The following is a 27,704-nucleotide window of genomic DNA, read 5'->3' as shown; positions in this document are numbered from 1 at the left end:
TTTACTTCACATTGTTTCAAATGTGTGTCTGCTGACAGGTGGAGGCGGGGGTTGGAATGATAGCACTCCTGTCACTCAGGGTGGCCGACCACTGGTGCTGGGAGGCCAGGGAGGGCAGGCCTGTCAAAAGTACTGGCAGACCCGTGGGGGCTTCGGAGGCGGCGGTGGCGGCTGCATGTCCGGTGGGGGCGGTGGAGGCTTCAGAGGTTAGTCCAAGAGATTTCCAAGGTTTCTCTGAAATTTATAAAAAAGGTTTTATGAATAAATCATCTTAGGCTGTCAAGTATGGCATGAATGTCCATCTAATGGTGTCAAGACTGGATGTGACAGGGTGACAAGGGTCAGGTCCTGTCTCAATAACTGCTCAATCCACCGTTGACCTCTCTGGATGTGGCCCTAAAAAATTTCAACACTACATTTAAACCTGATGCCAATAGGGCTGGGCAGTAAACCAATATCAATAATTGGTGCAATATTATTTTTATTAATATCTATGTAAATGTGGTTGTCATTGTCTGCCCATGAAGAAGAGTTTCAAAACCACAACCTTCCCTCAGGTCTTTCAATAAAAAAAAAAAAAACAGTAAAATGACATTTATTAGGATAATTATCAATGTCAACTGACAGGAACATTTAATCTCGGTGTAATTGTTGGCCATAACAATGAGAGCTGACAGAACGGCTCTGGTTTTAGAAATAAATTTCCCACTCATTTTCTCCATTGACGTTTCGGTTAAAAAAAAAAAATTCAAGGCTGGAACCATGCCGACCACCTTCAATTTTAACAATAAAACATTTGATTCAGAGCAAAAAAGTGAGTTAGGGAACTATGCATCCAATAAACCCTTGCAAATGACCCATTTTCAATAATTGTCTGTGCTTCTTCTTAAGCAAATACAATTTTTTCACAATCTCCTTGTACTTAACATACCCAATTAAGCTCTGTGATTGTTGTGTGAAATATACTCTGATGGTCCTCAGGAGAGAAGTGGGTAATTACTGTAATACACAATAGTACACACAAGGCAGGAATAAAAACAAGTCTACATTAGAAGAAACTTAAATAACACCCCAAAAAAATGGTGGTAAGCAGAATGCACATTACTGTTACTACTGGTATAGAAAAAAGGGGTTTATATGTTTAAAAAAATACAAAATACAAAAATGATTGTGATGGATGAGAGTTGTAGACGTCCTGTGTGAACAGTTTCGCCCTCTGTCTGGGTGATGTGTTGAATGAGCTCTTAAAGGGTTTTGGCTTGGTGTATTCGCCCAGTAACTGGCTTTAACCACTCTACGAATACGATGTGCTTATAATGTTTTATTTGGTGTAAGTAAGACACTGAGCTTGTGTGTTTTTCCCTGTTTAAAGGTGGTAACACGTCCTTAGGTAACAACCCCAAACATGATGGTGATGATGGTACTTCTTTTCTGGGTCCAGAAGGAGAGTCCTTCCTCTATCCTCTGAAAGGTAATGTGAAGGATTCCTGGCTATTTTCAAAAAATTCTACCACTCAGCAGTCAGCACCTGCAGTCAGCACATTTGTATTCAGCATTTGATCCTTTTGTAGTGTTTGCAGGTGAGAGTTAATGTGTTTGTACTTAGAAAACGATGGGAAAAAACTGCTTTTCAATTGACATGTTGAATTAGTTTTTGTGGTGGAGCATCAGGTTTGCCTTCAACAGTAAATAAATAGATTGGTATGATGAGAATTTGTTTCTTACTCAGTGACATTTAAACAGGACGTAGACTGGAGTTTTACCTTCCAGCCAAAGGCTATCGAACAGATTATTTGTGTTGATTATCATGCCTCCGTACACAGAGCAGGAAGTGCAAAGTGAAATCGTGGAGTGTAAACCTGCTGACCCACCTCTGATACTCTTCTCGTACATTTAAACTTGACGGGTACTCAAAACACGGAGGGAAATTTCAGCTGTCGTGACAAGTCATACATCATACACTTACCTCTTCACCGAGCTCCATTGAGAAATAAGAAAGGGAAATGGCAAATAGACACTGAAGTGCTTTTTAAAATTGTTTTTTATTGGACCCTAGTCAATTACAGAGCCATCTCCTTCTAGCTTTGAGCTTTAGAAAGACGATGCTGTTGAGAAACAATAGCCACAGTCCTCGCATTTATTATCAATCTTACTTCATTTTTTCTGGGGGAGAAAAGGTGTCAGAATGAAGTCCAGCAAAATAAGAGAAATTATTTTTTTTCAAATGTTACAAAATTATTAATTTTGTAAATTACACATTTTCCCAATTCCGTCTTTTAATAAATTATACAGTGCCTTTGTTAGCGATTTAGCATCATCCAATAAAGGTTTTATATTCCTTGTTTCATTTTCCAAAGAAACAGTAGAAACAAGGAGAAATCTGAAAAAAAGAGAGAGAAAATAAGAAGATGATTTATAACCGGTGCATCACCAAGCACCCTGAATCCCTATCATAACACACAGGAGGGTATATTGGGTTGTAATATCTGTAATTTGATAACTTAAAAGAATATCATCAGTGTAAAGGTCAGGTTATTTCCTTCTCAGCTTGAACTACACAGACAGGAACACAAGCTTGAGAAATAGAAAGCGCGGCTGGACAACCCTGCTGTGTTCTTTGAAAGGGCTGACAAAAAAGATACGATCATTCCATTGATGTTGAGAGGGGCAACCGGTTTGTAATACAGTGGTCTAATCCACTGAATACAGGCTGAAGGAAGATGAACACAGTGATCCAATCATACAGCCACCACTATATGCTGGTAGGAACAGGAGGAAACCTGCATGTTATTACAGGCCAGGATGTCTTTAACGGCTCTCACTTGATCCTTTGTATCAAAGAGAAATCGCAGCATAGGGGAAGAAGATGTCTTCACCTGAACAGATATTCTTGTTAAGCTCCGACGGTTTAACATTTGTGTCCCGGCAATTACATTGATATCATTAAACAAAGGCAAACAGTGAAGAAATATTAGTCAAATTGTTTCGAGAAGCCATGCTGCATGTTTAGATCCATGATACAGAGCATGGCCACAACATCAGTATGCAGTCACCGTCTGCACTCGACACATTTGTATTCCTCCTTCGAAACCTCTCAAGTGTTTCGAGGTTAGATTTATGTATTTGCACTTATAAAGCTGATAACAGAATGATGAGAGAAAATAGATTCTGCAGATGAGTGCATTTGCTTTGCTTACTAAACAGTACAAGCATTCACAGCCGGCCCATAACTAATTCATGTCAGATTGATTTGTCCCTGCTTGCTGTGGTTTACAATTAAGGGGTGTGCTTTCTTTAAAAATCTAAATAAAGGATAGGATGTTGTAAAAATCAGTTTCAAATACTTTATGGCAGTCTCAGCAGCTGTGCCTTGGAGAACAGAGAGTCTAGGTTTTGTTCCAGCCCAAGAAATTGACAGATAGTTCGACTAATTAACGCACCTCCAGTCACAATCTGTGAATTTATCTTGTACAAGGCTCATATGAAAATGTGCAGGTTTTACTAACATGATAAACCAGCTATGACTCATTTCATCTCATATAGTTTGGACTTGCCGGGTAAAGCTGTTCATGAAATTAAATCGCGCTGCTGATGAAACCGAACGCACAGACGAAGACAAGTGAGCTGTGAACACTTACACTGCGGCAATAAACCCTGTTGAGCATGGATAGAATTCTAATGTTCAATCCAGACTCTTTCAGACCAAAGCAGCACCAAACACCTGAATACATTGTTTGAGCGGCATTACCCCTTTGATATGATTTAAGAAAAAACAGTGTTTTACAGTAATGACTGCATTTTCTATAAACTAGTGCAGGGCCTGCTTAAACCTGCCTGTTTGGAATGGGCTGATTTACTTGGTCTGTGGTAATGATGGTTTGCGGCTTTTTCTTTCTGAAACTGTAAAAGGCACCTGCCGTAATTTAGCCGCAGCAAGTAAAGGTCAGCCGCTGGACTCAGTCCACAGAACCCCGAAGCTGCACCACTGCTTCTGCACAAAGAGCTGTCCACTTGTTTATTCAACGTTCGGAACGCAGAACCCCGAACTGGAGAATCAGTTGTTGTGAAGGTGCTGTTGATCGACAACTGGTGATGAGTCCCAGGAACCAATTCTAAAGAGCGCTGGTTGTCTGTTTACTCAAAGTTTATTAATATTGAACATATCGCGTGTCCAAATTCAAAACTGCATTTGCAGTGTGGAGACGACAAGATGAACAGTTCTCGTTTACGCCCACTTATGTGGCAGCAAAGCTCTATTTGATGGCACTAATCCAAGGTGTGGACAGAAGTATTTCTAGTTATCTGGCACATTTTTTAACTTTGTCCATTGTTTGCTGGTTGATAACAGCGAAAACCTCCTCAAAGATTCTTTAATTGGCATCTTTTGTAGAAAATTGTTATTGTCTAGTTACTGAACTTTAGCTCATTTTACTGGGACACATCCTGTTTAATCCAACCCTGTTTATTCTTTGGAAACTTCTCTTTGACCCCTGTGTGTGTTTGCATGTGTGTGTGCGTGTTCCTAAAGCTATGGAGGGTGACGGTGAGGTGATCATCAGTCCAGTGGAGAACTGCAGCCACTGTGAAAGCGGTGAATGCCATAAGACCAATGACAACATCGAGTGCTACTGTGACGATGACCTCATCTTGGCACCAGACGGAGTCTCCTGCATCAACGCTACAGGTTGGACATACTTTTATATTGTATGAGTAATGTCTACCTCTCTCTGTTCCACAAAAAGATGTGAAAGGAATTAAAAACGAAGGGATGAGTTAAGCTGCCTGCAATTATACCTGTAATAGACTATGACTCAGTGAATAGATAAAGAATTAATCTACAAAAGCAATTAAGCCTGGGAGGTTCTGTACTTTATGAATCTTTATCTGAGGAAACGTCTTTCATTAATGCCTTAATCACTCATAATAATTATCAATGTGCAGGATGAGCTCACCTGTTGAATGGAAGTGGATAAACCTAGAGGAGTGTTAACTGGTGTTTTCTGTGATTTGTAAGCATCTATATCTGCGCTGCTGTCAGATAAAAGCTTTTTATCTCAGGTCAAGGATTTAGGACAGAAAGTTTCACCTGGATATTCATAGTGACACTGTAGCACGGATGTAGAATTCATCTCATTATGGATTAAATGAAAGTTGAATGTCCTCATGACTTTGCCCATCAGACAATGTCTTGACTAAAACTCATCTTCCACACAAGTGTTGTGTCGTCTTCTGTCAAGATTGTGGACAAAGCCCCTGAGGATGTGGAATTGCCTCCTCAAATTCATTATCTCAGATGAGTAATGAATATATAAATGTAGATCTGAAGTGAATTCATACGGCGTAATGTCACTTAATAATGTGAAGCAAATAACAGGGCTATTACCATCTCAATATTATCTTAATGACCTAGAGTTTCTCGTTGCCCTATGATTTACAAATCTGGGCCCAGTGATGCCAAGCAATAGATAATTCTGAGATGCCAGGTCATAAAAGGTCACAGTCTCAATATGGTCTGTGTCTGTGGAGCTGATCTGCTCCTCAGCCTCGACAAGTGGAATGAGATCACCTCTCCTCACTGAGAAATAGGAATTGTCATGCACAAGCCGTCGCTGTTCCTGAGCTCTGTTGTCTCATCGCTTTCACATCATTAATTACGTTGGGGATCACAGTGGAGAAGTGAATGTTAATGCTCCTCCGGGGGAGATAACAACTGAGCGACGCTGTTGTTCCCCTTGTCTTGCAGTGGTGTCCCTGCTGCTCCCCCAGCCGTCTCTCTCCCACCTGGCACTGGGTCTGTCTGTCGGCACCTCGGCCCTCATCGCCGCGCTGCTGCTGGCCGTGTCCGGAGTCATGATAAGTAAGTGCTGTCACACGTCAGACACTTACTCTATGGAATTAGGACATCATATGGTCATTAGTCATGCATGGTATGAAAGATAAAAGGTTTTTCTGGTATGACGGAGTATTCGGGTCATGCTGAAGAAAAATGAAGAAAGTCGTACTTGAGAAGAAAGTCATATTATGATGAGAATAAAATCTTAATTTAATTATTTTAAAAAGTCCTACTATTATGAGTCTAAAATGACAATTCGTTTTTAATAACCAGCATGGAGAACCCATGGTCACCAGAGTTCCACTTCCTCTTGATCTAAATATTTTTATCAAATCTCATTTTTAGTTTTTTTCCATTCCTTGACAAAACTACGAACCTCCTTTGAATATCAAAGAGATGCGTCCAGCAATAGCCTCATAATCGACCACTACCAAACATTTCCTCCTCCACAAAAGAGGCCGTTTCCTCCAAGTCTGTGTTGTTCTTTCTTTACACCAGACAAGTTTCTTTCACAATCCCTCCTGCTACTTGTGATGCTGAAGAGACAAAAGATAAAGTACTTTAATTGTAAAACCTAAACCTAATTAAGTATATCTTAACAAGATAATCCCCACTATAAACACAATCAACCGAACATGTGGGAACCAGGGGCAGAAGTCCACACTGTCACTGTGACAGACTATTAAATGAATCATGTGATTACCAGAGCTGCTTCTAGACATACGTGCAGTAATGTCACATTTTAATGTTTACATTACGTTAAGTTATAAAATAAAACACAAACCATTAACAGTCTTTGTTGAGATTGCACTCAATAGAGTAAAACCCTATAGGGGAGCTAGTATGTAGACCTACATAATGCATGTACTTATTTTCATTTAACAGCTGTCAAAAGCATGTGTGCAATAACCTGCTCTGAATTAATACTGTTTAGTTAAATTTAATTTGGTTGCGGTTTCCCCCTTTTTGCATTCAAGGTAAAACTAATGGATTATAAATAGAAATCCCTAATGAATGAATGCTGGCACACGGGTGTCAGTGGGGGAGATGTGGACATGAGTGTTGATAAGTGGGTGGCAATGGAAATGCTGAAAGAAATTTGTGTTTCTCCTGCCTGCAGTGGCAGTGGTTTAGTCGTATATTTTTCACATAAGTGTTGTTTGCTCAACATCTTTCTCACTAAAAGACACCAGAACACCAATCACCTCCACATGATGAATTCGCGTTTCTTTTTACAACCATATCAATTTCACTCTCTTCCTCCCTATTCAAAAACACATATCTCGCCTTCATATATTTCATATTTCACAAACACACACACGCCCAGGAATATTGTTTGGATGGGCGAGTTAGGGTCTGTGATACGTTTTTTATGTGTCAAGTACATTCATTTGTTCTGAAGGTCACATGGGATACAGTTATGTATCCCATTGCAGGTAGAAAGAGCCACAAAACCCTGAGTGTATTCCTGATGAGGAGAAAGAGGATCACGACCACAATGAAAGAGGAAAAATTAGAAAGATTGAAGTTGATCTCTCTGATCGTTAAGAGCTGGACTGTGCTACTTAATGCAAAATGTTTGAGAGGTTCACAATAGATGAGTGCGTGTCATTTCCTCTGTTTTCTTACACACACACACATACACACAAACACACAGTTCTTCACTTACTGACCGGGTCTCGCTCAGAGGACTCTTAGCAGCTGGTTGTCAGAATGGGGAAGTGAGCCTCGTGGCCGAAGCAGTCTTCCATCTGTCCGCCTGCTTTTAGGCTATTACATCCAGACATATGCACTCATTGAGCCATCATCGACTCCACACACACCCACGCTCACTTTGACACTCACAGCAGACAGACGCGCACATCCAGGCCTCCACCTTCCCTCTGTGCAAGGCAAGCGTCTCAGTAGATGAGGCGTGAGCAGAGGAGGCGTGGGACTCCCCCTGTGATGAATGAAACGTGCTAAAGACGTATGGCTACAGAGCCGGTGGCTGACAGCACTCGTACGTTAGAGAGCACTTGGTAAATAAATAACTCCCCTGCACACACATAAATATACACAAACAATTCTCCTGGTGCATGTGTTCACGCCCAGGTCGAGGCTTCGAGCACAATAAAGTGTGTGTGTATGTGTGCTCGTAGGGGGGAAATGAAAAACGGTTTGTTTTCATACTGTGTTATTCTACATAAATTGATTTGTTTGTGATGTGAAGGAGGAAAGTAATATTTGTCCTGGTTCTGTGCTTTGTTAACATGTTTGCTTATTGTACATATGATTGTGTTTTTATCAATCACAGTCACACTGTTATTGTACAAGACCGATTCACATGTTAAGGTTAAATTCTGAATAGTTTGAAACGACAAATGTTCTCCCCGGAGAGAGAGCAGTCATTATTTCACAGACACAAAATGATTCATTTTCATAGAAATTGCTGTTGTGCAAGCAAAAGGTCTTAAGAGAAATAATAACTGTAAAAGCTTTCCACTTTGTGTACTTTGGCTGCTATAGCAATCATTCTTCAACAAGAAGAGGAGTTCAAGGTTTTTTGTTTTTTGTAATTGTGGCCATCTCAGTTGAGGAATGAAACTGCTCTTTTATTTTCCTCTCACCAGTGTACAGGCGTAAACATACAGAGCTGCAGTCCATTCAGCTGGAGCTGCAGAGTCCGGACTGCAAGCTCAGTAAACTCCGCGCCTCCACCATCATGACCGACTACAACCCCAACTACTGCTTCGCCGGCAAAACGGCATCCGTCAGCGACCTGAAGGAAGTGCCCCGACGCAACATCTCCCTCACCAGGTAAGAGGTTCAAGATGCTACAAGCTGTAGCAGAGCTGAGTTAAATACACTCATCTTCAACTGTGAGGAAATGAGTTATTGATTCACGGACACTGCTACATTTTTAAAAAACAGGATTGAGTATGGTGGGAGAAGTATCAGTTTGAATAAAGCCTGAAATATTAATGTACTCAGTGTAAAGCCTCAGAGTGTATGGGTGTACTGCAGTGATCTGAGCAGCTGAGGAATGATCTTTACAGGGTTCTTTTCAATTTTTAATGGATCTTTCATGTGTTTATAGCTCACCAGTTTATCATTCTGCCTCTTCATCTTTGTGATACATTCTTTCTCTTATGGAGCCATGAATATTTCCCAGCAGCTCGAGCTGTAATAGTCATGATTCAAATGGCACAGCTGGTGTCAAAGTTTCACTGGATGCCAGAAAGTAACAGTTTTCTGTCTATGTGGACGGAAAATGTGGCGAACACTGACAAGCATCTCTGCCAAATTTCTTTAATCAATGATTTTAATTTCTTCAACCTGTATTTAGCTCCATAGGTCGTTATTCATTGGAGACAGATACAGCCAGGATATCTCTGATTGCCATTTACTTCTAATATCCTATATCCTATGTAATGCTAAATAAATGCTGTGTTTCACCAGGGGCCTGGGTCACGGTGCTTTTGGTGAAGTGTACGAGGGGCTGGTAGTGGGGATACCAGGTGAACCAAGTCCACTGCACGTGGCAGTTAAGGTGAGTTCTAACCTGTTCTCGGAAAGGAAACTTTTTATGTTTTTTTCAAAGGTCAAACTCGATGAAATTAAATCAGACCTTGAGGGCCCTCTAAACGAATTACACAATCGACTTTTATACTAAGAATACTCCGGAGATGAGATCAGGAATATAAGCAGTCAGTTTCAATATGAATGGCTCTTATGCAGCTAAAGGCTCAAATGCACCAATATTGAATCGCCTCTTTTCAATAAGCACCACATACAAAGTGAAATAACTACTGTATACACAACTTGTCTTTTTATACAATAGACCCTCCCCGAGGTTTGCTCTGAGCAGGATGAATTGGATTTTCTCATGGAGGCTCTGATCATCAGGTAAAAGCCATTTAGACAGTAAACAAAAAGCATGTCTCTCTCGCTGTGCCCACAAAGCCTTCTCTGACACACAGTCTCTGTCTCTGCAGTAAATTCAGCCACCAGAACATTGTGCGTTGTGTAGGAGTGAGTCTGCAGAACATGCCCAGGTTCATACTGCTGGAGCTGATGACAGGGGGAGATCTCAAGAGTTTCCTAAGGGAGACCAGACCCAGACTGGTGAGTCCCTCAAGTGCATGCTGTCATTACCTCCGCCAAGGATGTTGTTTTTGTGTTGTTTATCTGTCGGTTAGCAGGATTACACAAAAACTACAGGACGGATTATTATGAAACTGAAATGCTGAAGAATGATGTTTGGGTCAGAAAAGAACCCATTAAAAGTTGGTGCAGAAGTGAATAAATGGACAGATCCAGGAATTTAGCCTCACTTTCTCTGTAGCATTTCCCACAGAAGTAATTCAGTAGTGCACAAACTCACACATAGCTCTCACATGCAACATATTCGAATTGACAGGTACACAGACTGAAGACTGAAAGACAAGTTTTTACTTCAAAAAGACAACTGTAATGAATGCCGCTTGCAGGTAAACAAATGCAGAAGATTTATGATGTCTCACCATCTGAGTGGACAGTAAACATTTTATGGACAAAAGTTCAAGCGTGTGAGTGAGCACACAGCAAAGAGCTCTGCACAAAGCTTTACAATGCAGCAACAGACACATCCCAACTTTGAGATCTCTTATGTTATCATGAGAAGTTTGTTTCAATATGAAACTGTGGTGGGACAAATCAGAATATGTCTCAATAATTAATGAGAGACACTGCTTTGACATGGCGAGATAGGGTGGGGGTACAATTTTTACTTAATCTAACACATCTGTTCTTCTCCTTAACTTGCAGAACTAAGCAAACCCTAATTCATGTTAAATCAATCAGATTTTATTTCTGTTTTTCCTAACCTTCCTCTGATATATTTACTAAAATAGAATTCCTTCCTTACAAGCCAGTCTCGCCCCTTGGCAGCCATCTTGGCAATGTTCCCAGGCAGTTGTTTCAGGCTAATGACACCAGGCACCTGTCGAAATGAATCTGCAGGGAGCAAGGACAGAACTTTCAATGTTCACTGGAACACAAAACTGCATTTTTAGAATCACCAATCAGAATTAATTAAAAGTTTGACTTTGCAAGTGCGTCAGTGCAACAACACGATGGTCTTCATGTGTTTCCTGCTTCCATTGTTACAAAGGAGATGATCGTGGGCGGTTGTGGATCAGGAGCTAGAGAAGGTCAATAATTAATTGGGAAGTCGGTGGTTCAATCGGTGCATATTGTGACAGAGAAACACTATGTACGAGTGCTGTTTGAATATGTGAGAAAGTGGGCAAATATAACTTACACTGTACAGCTCATTGAGGGGCCACTATAACAAGAAAAGTGCTATCTATCTAACAATAGGTGTGGAACGACACACTGAAATTTAGCCAAACAAATAGAGGTGGTCTATGTCGAAGTGATCCATGGTTTGGATCATTTGCAGTGGTTTTTTTTGTATTTTTTGGATTGATTCAGAACTGCAGGAAGTTCAGACAGCATTAAACGGCTCGCAGGAAAAGTTCTGATGATGTCATGTTTGAATGACAAGGACCTCCTACATTACAATGTGAAACCAAAAACTAACCAGATCAAACGTTTACAATGAAACAAATGGATGATTTTCAGGTGTGAAAACTCCCTGAATGCTCTTTGATTACCATTTTATATATTATTGAAGTCAGTTTTGTGTCTCTGTCTGTTTCAGGAGCACCCGTCCAGTTTGAGCATGGTGGACCTGCTCAACGTGGCCAGAGACATCGCTAAAGGCTGCCACTATCTGGAGGAGAACCAGTTTATACACAGGTAATTCACCAGATGACCACACATGTTGCATATGCATGCGTGCAGACATAAAAACAGCACAGTTATGAAATGATGTGTTATATTCTGTGGCTCTCTGGTCCTCCTACCTCAACCGATCAGAGAGACAGAGAGAAAAATAAAGTGTGTGCCCGCATTGCTCTGCTGACTTCTACTCAGAATTACGTGCTGACTGCATCCGCCCAAGCGTAACATATGGACTCTCCAGGCCTTTTGCCTCTCGTATGATAGCTGAAAGGACAAGTGATGAGTTTAGCATCGGAGCAGCCAGATGGGGTAGCCGGCTTGCCTCTTTACGCTCTGTATCCAAGGCACAAGTCAACAGGAGTGCTCGACTCCAAATCCTCATCCACAGCAGCTGCTGTGACTTAAGAAATGTCTTTTCCTTCCTCCTCTTTTAAAGAACTTTAACATGAGCGTCCACGAGGGAAGTCGTAAAACGTCATAATTGCTCCGATCAATACTTCAAGACGAGAGAAGTGCATCCTGGTTCCTGCATGTTTGGACTCCAAGAAATTGCCCAATGAAAACAGGGCCTGTTAAAGCTTATTTGGCCCCATGTGTCAAAGCCCCATCAATCCACCTAATGACTGACCCGTCTCCAGAGGCTGGTGAGCTCCTGTCTCCTCCTTCTTCCTCTTTCTGCCTTCAAGCCTGCATTGAAATTCACACTGATACTGTCCGTGAGGATAATTACATTTTTTATGGAGGTGTGTTTACTCTGCCGTTGAGTAAAGGTGAAGGAGGTACAAGGCTATTCAGAAAATGAGGGGCTGATGGTTCGGAGGATGAGCTGCAGTGATGTTCTGCAACAGATTAAATCACAGGGTTAATGCTGTCTCAAAACTACTTCCTCTGGCTTTTGTTGTGTTGCTTTCTTTCTTTCTGTGGTGGTATTGATCAGTGTTCTGGTCAGTGCATCCTTACATGTTCCTTTTTATTTACAACAAGCCTGGTGCTCTCAGGATGGAAGTCTGAAAAGAAACACTGTGCTGAGGAGAGCCTGGTAGTTTAATGCGACTGCAGGTATTTAAATAGACTATTAACACAGATTGTTCTCTAAGTGCTGCAGTGAAATGGATCTTTAAGCTGCAGTTGAAATTGACTGTAATTAAGGTTTACCGTATGAGGCCAGTGAACTTTGTTTTTTAATAATATCTGGCTTTCACATCACTGTGCCGCACCCACACGTTTACAACAATCCCTCCCATTAATCCGTCGGATCGCAGACCGTCTCAGGGCTCGTCCTTTCTTACAAGCAAAAAACAAATCATCTGAATGATTTCACCCAAGCCATTAAACAAGTAATACGTGTATTTAGCTGCAGCATTCATGGGAAAAGATCTTGTGAAAGTGTATGTCTGGCTGAGTGCAGCACACGCCCACATGCTGGGCGTAGTTGTGCTATGATAGAAATTATTTTGTTTTGCTGAAGCAGCTCAACTGCCCCTATATGGATCGATTGTTTTCACTGCTTCTGCTTTATAAAGGAAATTCTCTGTAGCTGGTATGAGAAATCAGTTTACCTATATTCATTTAACTGCCTCTTTCTAAACTGGACTCAGGCAAAGTCTTTTTAGATTTAGAATGAAGAAAAAAGAGATGCCCTATTTACAGTGCCCAAGACGTCTCACAAGCGCATTACTGGAAAACACTAATGTAAAAGCCACAACAGAAACAATCACAAGGGAAGTGAGTGCCAACGGATCTTGGCGAGGAAAGCTACTGACTGCAGTCAAGATTTCTTTCTTTCTGCAGTCCAGTAAACCATCTTTTGCCTGGAGCTGCCTATGAGTGCTCCAAGCACCTGTACCGTAACACCTCAAATAGACAAGCATCTAATTTTGGCGAAAGCTCACTTGACCCATACAACCATGAATTGACCACAGGAAGTTCCTCTGCTCACCTCTCAGCCACTTACACTCAATTGTTTTTTTCATACTGAATAGTTTCATATCCGACTTAAAGTAGTACTATAATGTTTTAGGTTGACTAGCTCCAAACACGTCTGGCACATTGAGGCGAAGGCATCCATGCAAAGTGTAGTTTCAGTTTGAAAAACCCTCAGCTTAAATCAGTCTGAACCACAACTTTATTCTCATTGTGTCATTTCTGATCCCAGTTCATCAGTGTGGTGTCGAGGCCAAACATCAAAACAATGTTTTGCTGCCCACTCACTGGCAAAACTTACTGTTGCTTGTATCGCTGCTGGTTTTTCATCTCATGATCTACTCTGAGCAGTGTCACTTGATGTTATTTAGATCCAATCCTGGGTATTTCCTGGCGAGCACACAACGTCACTTCTTCACATGTTAAAGAGCGTGACACGTCTCTGTGTGGGGGGGATTTATTTCCTCTTCCCCAGACAGGACAAGAACATGCTGTGTCAACTACTGTATTTTCTCAAAGAATAACCGACCCAGTACAGTGTAAATATGAATTTTAGGATTTTTCTCTTTCAACCCACTCTCCTTGCGTAGAGTGTGGAACATTTCAATCAGTTTTCCCTGGATACTCCATGTGGGCAGAGTCATAAAGGCACTGTAGGAAATTAAACACTCTGCCAGCTTGCCCCGGGCAACATGGTAGTTACAGTGAGCCTCAGATCCAGCAGGGGGAGTTCTGTAGGTTTTTAAACTCTGAGCCTCTTATAGATGCAAATATATGAACAACTTTATTAAACTTGTGAAGAGACAATGTGAGAGCCAAGCTGTGCACATGTCAGAGCTCAGTATATCAAGCTCTTTTATACACTATACTACCTATATAAAAAAGAAATCACATAGTTCCATGAGGTGACCCACCATCATTAGTCTGTGAGCTGCTGTTAAGAAGCCTGGGGGGGGGGCCTTATGTGACTGACTAGCTGTCAGTCACATAGTTTCCGCATACCAGGCTGTGGGTTTCCACGGGGTCTTAAGTTGATGTGCATTTACTTCCCATTCCGTCCCGCTTAAAATGTTTAATTGTAATGTATTTGTTTGTTGAAGCTCTTACCCAACTATATTCAATACTAAACATGCTATAATACAACTGAAAACCAGATCAACGTAGAACCGAGCCTACAAACACCTTGATCCTACAAACACCCTGATCCCACACACACCCTGGTCAAAATGTATCTCAGTGCACCAAAACTCTGTTACAGTGAATAAACTCTTTATGACGTTATTAATCTGACCATGTTCTCATAGACGTCTAGAGCAGGGGTGTCCAAACTACGGCCCTCAAAAAATTAAAAAAAAAAAATAACCAGCAAAGTCGCCCCCTGCTGTTCATTCAAGAGAATAAAGGTGTCAGACAATTCCGATTGGTTTCATTTTCCTTGACCCGTAGTCTACATCATTTAGATTTACAGTCTATGCGTAATACGGATTTACAGTGCTAGTGGTGTGAGAGATTTTTTGACCATCGTCTTACAGTAAATCTGTTCCCCATGACAACAGCCCGACTCATTCCACAGATACTCCCTTCTCTCACAAGGTGAGGGAGATAAATTGGGATGCTGTGGGAGACATCTTCAGTCTAGGGGGGTGACAATTTCATCCCAGGTCGCTGATGTACATCAAGCTTGCAATAAACCCTTCTGTGTAAGACATCAGCTGCTGCCCGAGTTCTCCTTTCACCAGCTTGCAAAAACATCCATCACTAGTGTGATATTGTGTTCTAACACAGTTCCCAAGCTCCACCAGAACAAGAAGTATGTTCATGCATTGACCTGAGATCCTGTTTCCTCTTCTTTCAGGGACATTGCAGCACGGAACTGCCTCCTGACCTGCAAAGGAGGCGGCCGCACGGCTAAGATTGGAGACTTTGGGATGGCTCGAGACATTTACAGGTACAGTCCAACAGAGATCACTGACTGGAGGCAAAACAACCAAGTCATAGCTGAGTATTTAGTTACCCTTTTTGAAATTCTAGGCACAGATAAGTTTTCAACCACAGGACGTGACAAATTAAAATGCGACAGCAGCATTTCACCAAACAGCGATGAATGAACACAGCCAATAGAAAGTTGTGCCCACTAACAGAGACCGTATTAGATGCTGTCTCTTATATTTTGTGTAAGGACGACCGACCCTGTATTATCCATACCCTGGACGAATATATTCAGTATCTCATGACACAATTACAATCAAAGAAAACTAATCAAGTTGAGAGTATCTCGTTGAAGCAGCAGCTCTGAACAAGAAGTTTTTTCCCTCCCATGTGAGTACAGCGCCCGTGGCACTGAACACGGAGACTTTCAAACCGGTAAATGTTGAAGCGGAGCAGTGAAAGTGTTTTTATTCTCCGTCTCACTGGTGTAATGCTGCCTTCTTTTAATCTACATCAGCTCATCTGAAGCCACAGCAGCGTCTCATTATTCTTAGCTCAAAAACTTTTTAATATAGCTACCACAATTTCACGTGACACCGTTTAAATGAATGCACCAATCCAGCAGGGAAATCTCCCAAGTCTTTCATCTGGTGAGAAATTAGAGCGAGGGAAATGTGTCACAACAGTCAGCTATATCAACGCAGCACTTTTGAATCCTCCGATGGAAAGTCACCCCGAGAGCAAAGTCACTCTCCGAGCATCCGGGAAAGGCTGTTGCACAATACCCCCGGGGAGTCGCATTAGGGGCGCTTGATTTAATTGCTGATGTCAGTTTTTCAGGTGCCTCGCTGTGGTTCTGTTTTTATCTCAGCCCGGAGCCATGGTGCTTTTTTCAATTTTTTTATTATCATTGTTATTACAGAATGTTTAGAGGGGGGGGAGTGATTGTTTTGTGCTCTACGCTGTCAGTGTGCGTTAGTTCTGCTGCTTCATGATGCGGCCCTCCTGCTATGAGGCGAGGGACACAGGAGGCGTTTGGGGGGCCGTCACGGGGGACGGGTGTCGCAGCGAGGGACCACGACCAAGCTTAATGTCATCTTTTTATATTCTGGGAAGGAAGCCGCGGGTGCAATGGCACGTGATATTCCACAGGCTTCCTCTCTCACATGGTCTCACACTGACGCTTGCATACCGGTGACGTGGCGGTAAATAAAAAGCCGGGTAAACAATAGCTGCCAGTCGGTAAGCATCCTGAGGTAAACAGCTGCCATTGTGAGTGGAAATTCACTGTGCTTCCCTGACAGATGGGGTATTTTACCCTAAACAACCATATTCTCAGAGGATGTATAAACAGTGATGTACGGCCTGACTTTAGATTGTATTTATTTAAGTCAGCGAGGTGCACTCACCTGCAGAAACACAATGTAAACAAAGACGTTCAACACACTATGTACAGACACAAGTACGCAGCTCTGCACTGTGTGTCCTCAGGTGAATGTTCTTCTCCCTCTATCTGCTCCGTGTCTTTGTCTCTCTAATACTTCTCTCACTGCAGTGCTCACAGAACACATGCGTATGAATTTGTGCTACAGATTTCCTGGGACTGTATTTAAGCCTCCATAATCTGCAGCTCAGCTTTTAGTCCGTGTTGATGCTGCTACCTCGAGTAATAAATAACACCACCTAAGAAATACTGATAGGGGGGGGATATCGTCTTATGTTCTACATTTTGCCATCGCTCCATCTTTTCAATTGTATGCAGGGAAAAAAACTGAATAGAAATGTGCACTCAGAGGTCAGAGAAGGCAGCAGCTCTAAATACATAACAACAAAAAATGTATAGGCTTTACAGGGATCAACATGCGTAGTAGCCACTGCCAGAGCTGTAAGATCGAATGCATCTTTACATGAAGGCCGATCCACCTCCAGTGCCATCCTCTTTATTGAGAGGGACAGGACATTTAAAGGGATGTGTAGTGAGGGTGGGGGGGCAGCAGAGACGACAGTGGCAGGATTCAATTGTCAGATTCTAGGCCCTAATACGAGGGAGGAACCGGACTCCCTCCCCTGAGTTGATTGTGTTATTCTTACTGATAGATGAAGGCGGTGGATGTGGAACTACCCTGCAGAGGTTCTTAGCTAATCTGTCGAGCAAGCACACTCAACTAGTAATTGTTCTTTTCTGCTACATTGATTAGCTGTAATTTTCCTCAAGACTAAGTTTTTATGTCGATAGTTTTCCAAGTATATGTTTCCCTGTCAGCCATTTTATCTGACAGCAGATAATCTATATTCATCTGTTACCATTGATCCCCTGAAGACACACAGCTCACACAGAAACGTGATGACTGCTGCCTCTTAAGATCTGTGTCGGAATTTAGACAGTGAGAACATATTTCTAATGTTCTCACCTAAGTTTGGTACAACAGATGAAGTCATTGTACAGACACACACACACAGACGCTCCACATTGTGCAAATCGCGTCCTTCCTGCTGCTAGTAATATATGATTTTGACTTTTAAGACATTCCTAGCTGTAGCTTTTGTGAGTTCTGACACTTCAGCCCCCGGTGAAGAACAGCACCAGTTGAAATGAGCTTGAAATCCTTCTCACACTGAGACACAATGCGATGGGTCACGCCGGCTAATACTGGAGGCTTTGGACGCTGTTTGTGAGAAGCTCAGGCCGCCAAGATTCATTTTTTTTTACCCATTTTTTCTTCCCAGGCTGAAATTGTGTGTTTAATCCTTTGCCGCTGTGTTCCTGGTATGGTTACCTTTTTTCTCTTGGTTTTATTTGACATGGGAATATCCTCTGAGCACAGTGCTCTTTCCTCATGCTGCATGTCCCACCTGGGAGCTGCCCACTGTAATTACAGTGTGTTCCTGTGCAGCCATGTGCAGCTCCATCACAACAGTCGGTGCTTCATTTACTAGTTTTCGAAGGCAAACACAAAGAGAGTGTTACTGCAGCTCCTTCAATAAAACAGGTCCAGTGATTTAAACTGGCAACCTTCCACTCACAATCAGTATCTACAGGCTGTTCAAGCCCTGTTTAATATAAAGCTCTTGCCATGTTTACAGTCAGACAGTACTAAACAATGTTTATTGCCAAACACAACTGACACGGCTTAGCAGGGATCTAGCTGTGTCACTTTCCTGTGCGGACGCCAGTCCACGTCTGTCCACGTCCTCGCTGTGAGCAGGGCGAGAAGAACCAGGCAGCGACCTCTACCAGCAGCCACAATCAGATAAAACGCACAACGGATCATTTCTCCACCAACGCAAAAATGGCTGAGACGGGGCTCGGCCCGGCAGGAAATCTCCCTCTCTCTCCTCTCGGGGAGATAAGGAGTTCAGCGAGTATTTCTCACAGCAGCGTGATCCGAAGCTGAGAATGCCACTGGATCACAGCGCTGATACAGACACTAACAAACACTAGATTAATTGCTGGATGATTTCCCCCCGTCATCTGCTTTTGTGGGCAGTAGTGTTGCCATGGTGACGGCTCTGCCAGATATAAATGCTGGTCGTCGTTTAACATTTCCTCACTTTTATTTTCAGCAGGTATACAAACCCAGTGTTGGTTTATTGACTGCATGGTTGATTAAAAAACAGATTTAAATATTCAAAATATGTGTGTGTGTGTGTGTGTGTGTGTGTGTGTGTGTGTGTGTGTGTGTGTAGGGCGAGCTACTACAGGAAGGGGGGGCGTGCCATGCTGCCAGTGAAGTGGATGCCACCTGAAGCCTTCATGGAGGGCATCTTCACATCTAAAACGGACACGTGGTGAGAATCCCTCCCTCTGGCGTGGATGTGATCCCACCTCCTGTCCCCACCTCTCCGCTCGCTCCTTCTTTCTCCTCTCACCGTCCCCCGTCCTCCTTTGATGTAGAACCATGCGTCCTGTCTCGTTGTTTTTCTCCTTGTCTCGTCTCTATCTCTCGTCCTCTGCTTTCATCCCTCACCCCCTCAGCTCTCATGATGCTTATAATTTCTGACACGATTGTCCTTAATCTCTCTTTCTTCCCTCTAACTAATCTCTCCTTTCATCGCCGGCCTCTCTCAGGTCATTCGGGGTTCTGCTGTGGGAGATCTTCTCGTTGGGCTACATGCCATATCCAAGTCGCAGCAACCAGGAAGTTCTGGAGTTTGTCACTAATGGTGGAAGAATGGACCCTCCGAAAAACTGCCCTGGGCCGGTGTAAGTGCAGATACACAATCACACACAGTCTCACACACGTACACGCACAAGCTGAATTAATTCATGTGTTGCACATGACCACGAGGAAAATCGGATCCCGTGAGATCTCATTAAGCTTCTCCATAGCACAAACAAATAGGAAGGATGCTCAGTTGTATATGATGCAGTGGTATACGCATAAAAGAAGAGCTAATGCAGAGGCAGACATGAAAGGCTCTGATGATTCGCTGATATCGACACGTAAACAAGTTGTGACCTAGAAGGCGACAGAAACATTAACATGAGAATCGTCTGCGTGGAAACAAACACTGACTCTCTTTCATGTTTGCCTCCCGATTTGAAGAAGTCCTGATAGGATCTAAAAGCACATTTTTCCAATCACACCGTATTTTCCCTCTCTTTTTATGATACAGCCTCCCATGTGAACTATGAAAACATATACAAACACAAAGTTTCTATCCCACTCTCTCATTTACACATTAAAGCCTTCGTTTAAAGGTCCAGTGTGTAAGATTTAGGTGAAAAAGATCTATTTAAAAACTATTGAATATAAATTAACCCTAGTGATATTTTGTTGTGTTTCATCTTAATTGTATGAATCATTGTTTTATTTACCCTAGAATTTGCCCTTTATATTTAAATATTTTATATTTGCATCAGGAGTGGGTCCTCTCTACGGATGCCGCCTTGTTTTTTACAGTATAGTACAAACTGCACAGACCAAACACCTTATGAGTTTTTAAGATAATTTAAGGATACCACAGGTCGTCTTTCATGTTTAAATGGGGAGGATTCAGGTATTCAGCTGCAACACGTAACTTCACCACTAGATATCACTCCATTCTTCATACTGAACCTTTAACCGTCACACTCGTTCTCATGACTTTTTGCAGCTTGTCCTGCATGACCCTGCAGATGTGTATTTGTTCTTTAAAAATAGTGTTTTGTGTTTGTTTGCTACACATGTATCTTTAGGTACCGTATCATGACACAGAGTTGGCAGCACCAGCCTGAAGACAGGCCCAACTTCTCAACTATCCTGGAGAGAATCGACTACTGCTTACAGGTAACAGTGTGGGACACTGACCACCACGCATACATTACATCAGAGACTTTTGAACACTAAGGCTCTTCCTCAGACCTCTGAGAGTCGGCATGTTGATGACCCACAATCAATTTTGAAACAAATCAGGTGCTGATCAGAAATACAAAATATTGTCATAAATCACTGTAGATATCATAATAAATATACAGAGAGGAATAGTGTGCAAAATACATAATGTAAACTCACGTTCAGAATTCTTGTTACGGAGAGTGTCCTGTATGTTCGGGGAGGGGGGGGTAATTTATACAAAATGATGTGAGCATTGGTCTAAAGCTCTTTTGTGAATGTTGTATCATGTACAACTCCTGTGATATGAGTGCTCAATAAAAAAAATTATTCAAAAAAAAAAAAAAATTTAAAAAAAAAGAATGAGAATAACATACAAATCTGAAAAAAAAATAAATAAATAAAAAGAATAGGGAGAGTAACACCATAGACCAGGCAGTTGTATGGAGAAAGATCTAGAGAGAAATACAGAGAGGATATATGGGAATCATGATGGAGGAAGATAAATCCCAGGAATGGTCTAATATCAAAGTCTTCATTTCAACCTTTGGGGCTTGAGGACACGTTGTGTCAACCCAACAGTTGCCCTTTTAAGAGCAGAGCTAATACTTCCCCCTCTGTGTGGTTATGTCTCAGACTAGAGAAGGGTTGAGCCACTGGGAAGAGCAGGTGTGAGTTGCAGTTACTCCTGGGTGCAAGAATCAGATAAAATAATAATATGTATCCAACGTTGTCAACCACAGAAAAGTTCTAGTTTTTTCTACGAACATACATATCCAGTGACAGTTTTCCTTAGAGTCAAAGAAACTTGATTTTCACTACACAAGAAATCTTTTCAAATCCTAATTTTGAATGAATCTCTTACATTAATATCTACATTAACATTGAACAATACAGCTCTGATACCTGGATGGTTTACCCTCTTTCAGGACCCTGATGTGGTGACCATGCCACTGCCTGTAGAGTATGGGCCCATCCCTGAGGAGGAGGAGCGCGTACCCATGCGCCCTGATGACCCCTCAGCTCCAACTGTGCTGGTCAATGCCCAGGTGCCTGATGGGGAGGCTCTACACCCCCCGCCACCATCTTATCCTGCAGAGGAGAGCCGCAGAGGTGGGGAACACGCTGCTGTGACAAGCGCAGCGCCGGAGGCCAAAGCACAGACCTCAGCCCAGCCCCAGCCGTACCTCCACCAGCACCAGCAGCCTCACCCACAGGCCTGCATCACCATGACGACCACTAACGCCGTCACCTCCACAGCCGCCGCTACACTCACAGCTAAAGGACCTCATGTCACTACCCAGCCGAGCCCAGCGGAGGGGGGGCACATCAACCTGGCGTTCACCCAAGGCCACCAGGTAGACAAGGACGGCCACAACGGGAAGAGCACCACTCTGTGGAACCCCACGTATGGGTCCTGGTTCCTGCAGCAGCAGCAGAGGAAGCAGCAGCAGCAGCAGCAGCAGCAACAGCAGCAGCATCAGCAGCTGCAGAGGCAGGGAGGGGTGGGCGGAGCCGGAGGCAGCGTCGGCAGGGTTCCTGGCGAGGGACAGGAGCACATGGGCCGGACGGTGGCTGAGGTGGCCCAGCACCAGCACAAGCAGTTCCAGCACCAGCTCCAGCAGCAGCACCAACTCCAGCTACTGCACCATCAGCAGCAGCAGCAGCAGCAGCAGCAGCAGCAGCAGCAGCAGGGTCTCTGCAGACCCTTGTTAGCACCCCCACCACCTCATGCTGCACAGTCCCCTCTGCTGTTAGATTCTGCCGCTCTCCCCCCGGTGCCCCTCTACAGACTGAGACGATTCCCCTGCGGTAACATCGGCTACGGTTACCAGGAGCAAGGCCTGCCGCCCGAGGTCGCCCACGGCAACCCTAACCCTCCTCCTCTGCCTGCTCCCTCCCAACAGGGCACCTCCATGTCGTCCTCGGCAGCTCACCAGAGGGGAGCCTCTGTTCCCACTTCGATGACGTTGGGCCGGCCAGGTGTGTCCGAGGACAGCCGCCCGCTGCTCGTCACCATGGGGACGGTGCAGGACCCCAGGCTGCCCAGGATGGAGGGCCACAACGCCACAGTGCTTTAGCCCAAATGCCTGTACTGCTGGTCTTTAATCAGACGGAGACAAACAAACACTGTGTCAGGACAGTTTTCGTTTTACAACACCCCTTCAAAGCCGCCATTTTGGTTTCCTCCTCCAGTTCAGAAAGAACCCGTCCAGCTGAGACACAGCTGGATGAGTCCATCAGGCTTTTCCTATGAGAACCTGGAGCTGTGTTCAAGTCCCCAATGGATGCTAAAGCACATCAGACAACTCACAACCTTCGAGAGGCAGAATTTAGAGCAAAGACTAGTTTTAAGAGTTTAAAAAAAAATGTATTTTTTCATTGCTGGAGGGATCATGACTGAGTGAGAATGGAATGAGGAGTTTACAGCACAGGACGACGAGGGGACGGATGGTGTTGATGGACAGCTGAGGACGTCTCTTGTGTGTGAGAATGGACCATGAGGTGGATTGAAATCTCTATATTTTGCCAGACTTCCGTGTTTGGTGCCTGTAGCCGTGTCTGCAGCCGTCACCACATGTGTCAGTTCTACCGCTCCTGCTCCAAATGGTTTTGGAAAACAACCGTGTAGTGAATAACCAGACCAGACTGTTTTTAATGAATATCACTGAACAGGACACTGGATTACCAGACACATTTATACTTTTAAAAAAAATTCTGGGAAAAAATGTGTTTGTTGATGTTTGCTTGCCTGCTTGTTTATTTATTCATTCGTTTATTTATTATTTGGATGTGGCCCTATAACTTATTAACATGCTTCTTCAAACCCAAATTCATCTCTCGTCCACTGGTTTCCACCTACCTTTTTTTTTTTTTTTTTTTTTAGAGCTGCAGGAATTAGGTTTTGAACGATCCTCAAAAAGAAAAGTCTAAATATCCTGAAGGGAGGATGTAGAAATCAAACAAGAAATCAGTGGAGTGATGAATAGAGCTAAGATGCAGGGATGAAAGATAGTTTGACAGAAGAATAAGATGTATGAAAGACACGGCGCCCTCAGCTACCTGGAAGATCGCAGCTTTTTGTTGTGGCTGAATGTTTGTGGCATCTCGTTGCTCCTGGTTCTATTGAAAGCTCCGCTCCGGTGTTTTACGGCTCCATTCTGCTGAGTGCTCAGAGACGGTTGCGTTGAGGCTTTTCTTTACTTATGGCTTTTTCAGTAACCCTTTATCGATTCATTTCTGTTGGTCTGGATGTAGAAACACAATGGATATTGCTGAATCAATCTTAACCTTCATATTTCTATCTGTAAATCCTCGACAGAGCGAGAATGAGTGTTGGGGAATACGAATGAGTGTGAACATGCTCATGCTCATGCTCCACATGAGAATGAAACCTGGGACCATCCCGCTTTTCCTCTTCACACACGCCGTGTTTAAAGTCTGCTTCTTTCAGTTTAATGACACTAAATCTATCAGATGAAGCTGTGTGTTGATATTTAGGTGAACGACGACAACGTGCGTCCCGTTTTGGATGCTTTTGCTGGACTGTGCTGATCCTGTGTGTCTGCTGTGGCCATGATGAGTGACTCACAAGTGAGCCGGTGAAACGTTGGCGAATTGAAAAGTCGTTTTGCTTCAGTCTCCGGTACCTGTGTTCAGTGCATTAACTCTGTGTTCCCTTCTCAGCTCATCTCCAACGTTTGATGTAAAAAGACTAAATGAACTGCACCTGTAAATGTTGTAATTATAAAGTATTGTACGATGGCTCTGGTAAATGCTGTAAATTGCCCTTCAGAAGACATTCGCCAAAATTAATAAATTACTATATAATAATTGTTTTTGCATTTGTCCGTCTGCTGTCGAGGGAATTTGATTTAACATTGACCTTATAAATGCTGATTAAAATCACCAATCACAGACTTATTTAGGGAAGCGTCCTTCAACCATTTACATTATAACTGTTATTACGATTCTCAATCTTCAAACCTAATGTAGTAATGTGTACAGAAACAATTGCGGTGTTGATAAAAAAAAGGCAATGATGGAGCAAATGAATAACTGGAAACCCTCAGTGGAGCCCACACCTCCACCAACAGTCCCCTCGTGAAACCACATTTAAATTCACTAGGTCTGCATTGTCTCTGGATCTGAACCAAATGACACACACTCATAAATATCAGTCCCCTAATATGCCTGATGTTTTTCATCAAGATCCATGAATTATTTTCTGAAGTGTTGAAAAACATCTCATCTCACAATATCAAAGTAAGTGAAGGAATAATCCTGGAAGCACATTTTATTTAGTTCTTCCTTTCATCAAGTTTCCTGTTAATTCTTTCTGTCGTTCTTTTGCCTTATCAGGCAAAACGGGTTCAGACAGACAAACGCAGATGAAAACACAACCTCCCTGGTGGAGGCTACAATGACTCATCTGTGCACCAGAAGTGAACTTGTTGTCTCCATTCTGAATCAAATGTCCTCTGAGCTTCACATCTTCATTGTGCTCAGACTTCACCTTGTACACAGGAGGGTTTTCTTTACTGGCGACCCACCGTGATGTCCCCCGTTGATCTGGGAACTGGCCTCATGCCCCAGTGTTATTATTTCTCATTCTGTGAAATGAATGGAACATGAGCCACTCCACTGTCCTCTGGCCGTCAAGTACATACATTTTATTTTTCAGTTTCCATTGCCGTTTTTCATGTCTTCCTTTCATGTTTCATGCTCTAAGTGATAGATTGAGATGTTTCTAAGATTTTCTACCACGTTCCACTGCATGTGTATTTTTAGTTTATTACTAATGGGCCATAGATTTCTTTATCACAGTATGATTTACTGCCCTGCACTAGTTTTTATTCCCCACAGAAAAACAGACTTTCAACTAAAAAGTAACTGAAAGCCAGGATAGATAAACAGGATAAAAGAAAACAGATTAAATGTGTGTTGTGTGGTGATGTATTCACGTTGTAGATACATCAGCAGTACCATGGCTCCATGAGAACTCAGACTTCTTTATAAGTGTATAGAGGAATTGAAATAAAGGAGCAAAGGCAAAGCTCTATAGATATTCATGAGAAAATCGAAGGGTGCTTAGAAAGAGGCCAGTCTGCTTTCCACTGGCCTCCAGTCTGACCTCAGCTCCGAGACAGGAAGTTATTATGTTTCAGGACAACACATTGTGTGTGTTTTCACTAAAAGCTTTTGCAGGAGTCGTAACACCGACAACTGGTTGACATCTGTGACAAATGTCCCTCTGGTTTGTGGACTTTCTGTTGGCTTTACGTCATTGTTCAGCTCAGCTTATGATCTTTGTTTAAGCATTAACGAGAAACTCATCAGAGACACAGAATGCAGAGACAAAATGAATATTAACAACCTTCTGACACTCACTGGGATCATGTTTCCCTGGCTCCCTACCCTGACCATAAGTCTGACCCTGACCCTAAAGCAAGTCTGGACTCTCCAACAGCACACTGAAAGTGGGTCAGAAAGGGAAGACCAGCCAAAATGTCCTCACTAATCCAAAATGTTCTCACTCCAAACGTTCTAGGCTCCAAACGGTCCTCACAAAGAAACCTGTACAAGTGCAGCATGTCCTCCATCGCCCCACGTTTCTGTTGCATCCTCACTCATTACACCAACATATAAAAGGATTACTTTTTCAAAATATGATGAATAGACCACAGACCACTCACAGTCGGAATATTATCCAACAGCCCTTTTTTAATGTATTCTTTCAGCTCAAATGTGTTATAATGAGATGAGGGCAGGGGTTTCAAACTAGCAGCCTGGGGGCCAGATCCAGCCCACAAGACAATTAGTCCCCTCCCACACACACGCACACATTTACAAATCACTGTGACGAGCCATTAGTGCATATTCTATTCAAATTTATATTTTATTTTCAAATAATTAAATTAAATTTTTTGTAGAAATGCCGAATCCGATTAAAACTGTACATTTAGAGGGAAATTCCTGCATTTTTCAACCTGAATCTTTTTAGAATTGACTGTGGTTCCTAGCTTTGTGTTTGCCGTCTGTGTTCCAGAGATTTGAGAGAAGCAGACACTGGCAAAACAGTATCAACGTAAGAATATATTCAAAATGTTGAATTATAATAATATAAGCTGTGCCAAACTGTGCAACTGAGCACATTTGACAGCAAAATGCCTTTTGCCAAGGTCTGGCCTGAAGGACACAACAGAGAGTGGCGAGTTTTGTCCGGTTGTTAAGTCTGCACTACTTGAAGAGTTACAGGTTCTTCCTGGCCCATAGTTAAACTAAAGCATTTTTATACATCAAAATAACATCTTTCATTTTCATGCAACACAAAGTTATAATGGGGAGAATGACATGTCTGTCTTTGCCACAGCGCCCCCTGGAGGCCTGTAAGTGCCCTATATAACTGGTGTACCGCGCTGGAACATTACAACCTGCTTTATATCATACAACACACACAAACAACCAGAGCCAGAGCGAGCAGCTCTAAGAGACAACTAGCTCAGCATGATCAGTGTGGACATCAGGGCAGAGACACGGGAGAAAAACAAAGAGGACAGTGTCTCAGAAAACAAAGAAGAAGAAAAGAGGAAGTAACGAGTAAGAAATGGAACCAGAGTGAATATTGGAGCATTTTTCACGTGTTGGAGAGAGCTGAAGGAGGCCAAACATGCAGGACAGGTGCAAACATGGTGAAACGCAAGTCCAAAGCCAAACAAACACATCTCCTCAGAGGTTTAGCACGAAGTTTTGCCAAACAAGTTTGGTCATATTTGTGGAAAATGTCTCCGTCAGTCGACATATTTCTTTGGCCTGAAGTGGCCGGTTTCTTCTTCGTCAACTTGTCAACAAATCCACGCGTGTTCAGATGTTTATGACAGTGAATTATGCACCCCACCTGTAGGGGGAGTCAGAGTATAGTAAGCGATATAGAT

The 27,704-nt window shown here is 42.8% G+C and overlaps 1 protein-coding gene across 1 annotated transcript in view; it reads left to right on the top strand.

Moving 5' to 3' along the window:
* Nucleotides 1–22,850, top strand: part of alk (ALK receptor tyrosine kinase) — a 346,989-nt gene extending 324,139 nt beyond the window's left edge. The window contains exons 16-29 of the mRNA XM_061082808.1: nt 39–206; nt 1,373–1,471; nt 4,529–4,684; nt 5,744–5,857; nt 8,446–8,632; nt 9,275–9,365; nt 9,657–9,721; nt 9,811–9,940; nt 11,520–11,617; nt 15,381–15,473; nt 19,142–19,243; nt 19,524–19,658; nt 20,634–20,724; nt 21,699–22,850. Of these exons, the coding sequence (XP_060938791.1) occupies nt 39–206; nt 1,373–1,471; nt 4,529–4,684; nt 5,744–5,857; nt 8,446–8,632; nt 9,275–9,365; nt 9,657–9,721; nt 9,811–9,940; nt 11,520–11,617; nt 15,381–15,473; nt 19,142–19,243; nt 19,524–19,658; nt 20,634–20,724; nt 21,699–22,850 (2,681 nt within the window). The remainder of the gene's footprint in view (nt 1–38; nt 207–1,372; nt 1,472–4,528; nt 4,685–5,743; nt 5,858–8,445; nt 8,633–9,274; nt 9,366–9,656; nt 9,722–9,810; nt 9,941–11,519; nt 11,618–15,380; nt 15,474–19,141; nt 19,244–19,523; nt 19,659–20,633; nt 20,725–21,698) is intronic.
* The last annotated feature ends 4,854 nt before the right edge of the window (nt 22,851–27,704 follow it).

Source organism: Limanda limanda, chromosome 12 (genome assembly GCF_963576545.1).
Source record: "Limanda limanda chromosome 12, fLimLim1.1, whole genome shotgun sequence".
In the NCBI taxonomy this organism is placed as follows: Eukaryota; Metazoa; Chordata; class Actinopteri; order Pleuronectiformes; family Pleuronectidae; genus Limanda; species Limanda limanda.
The sequence above is the reverse complement of the archived record's forward strand: the minus strand, read 5'-3'. Positions and strand labels throughout refer to the sequence as shown.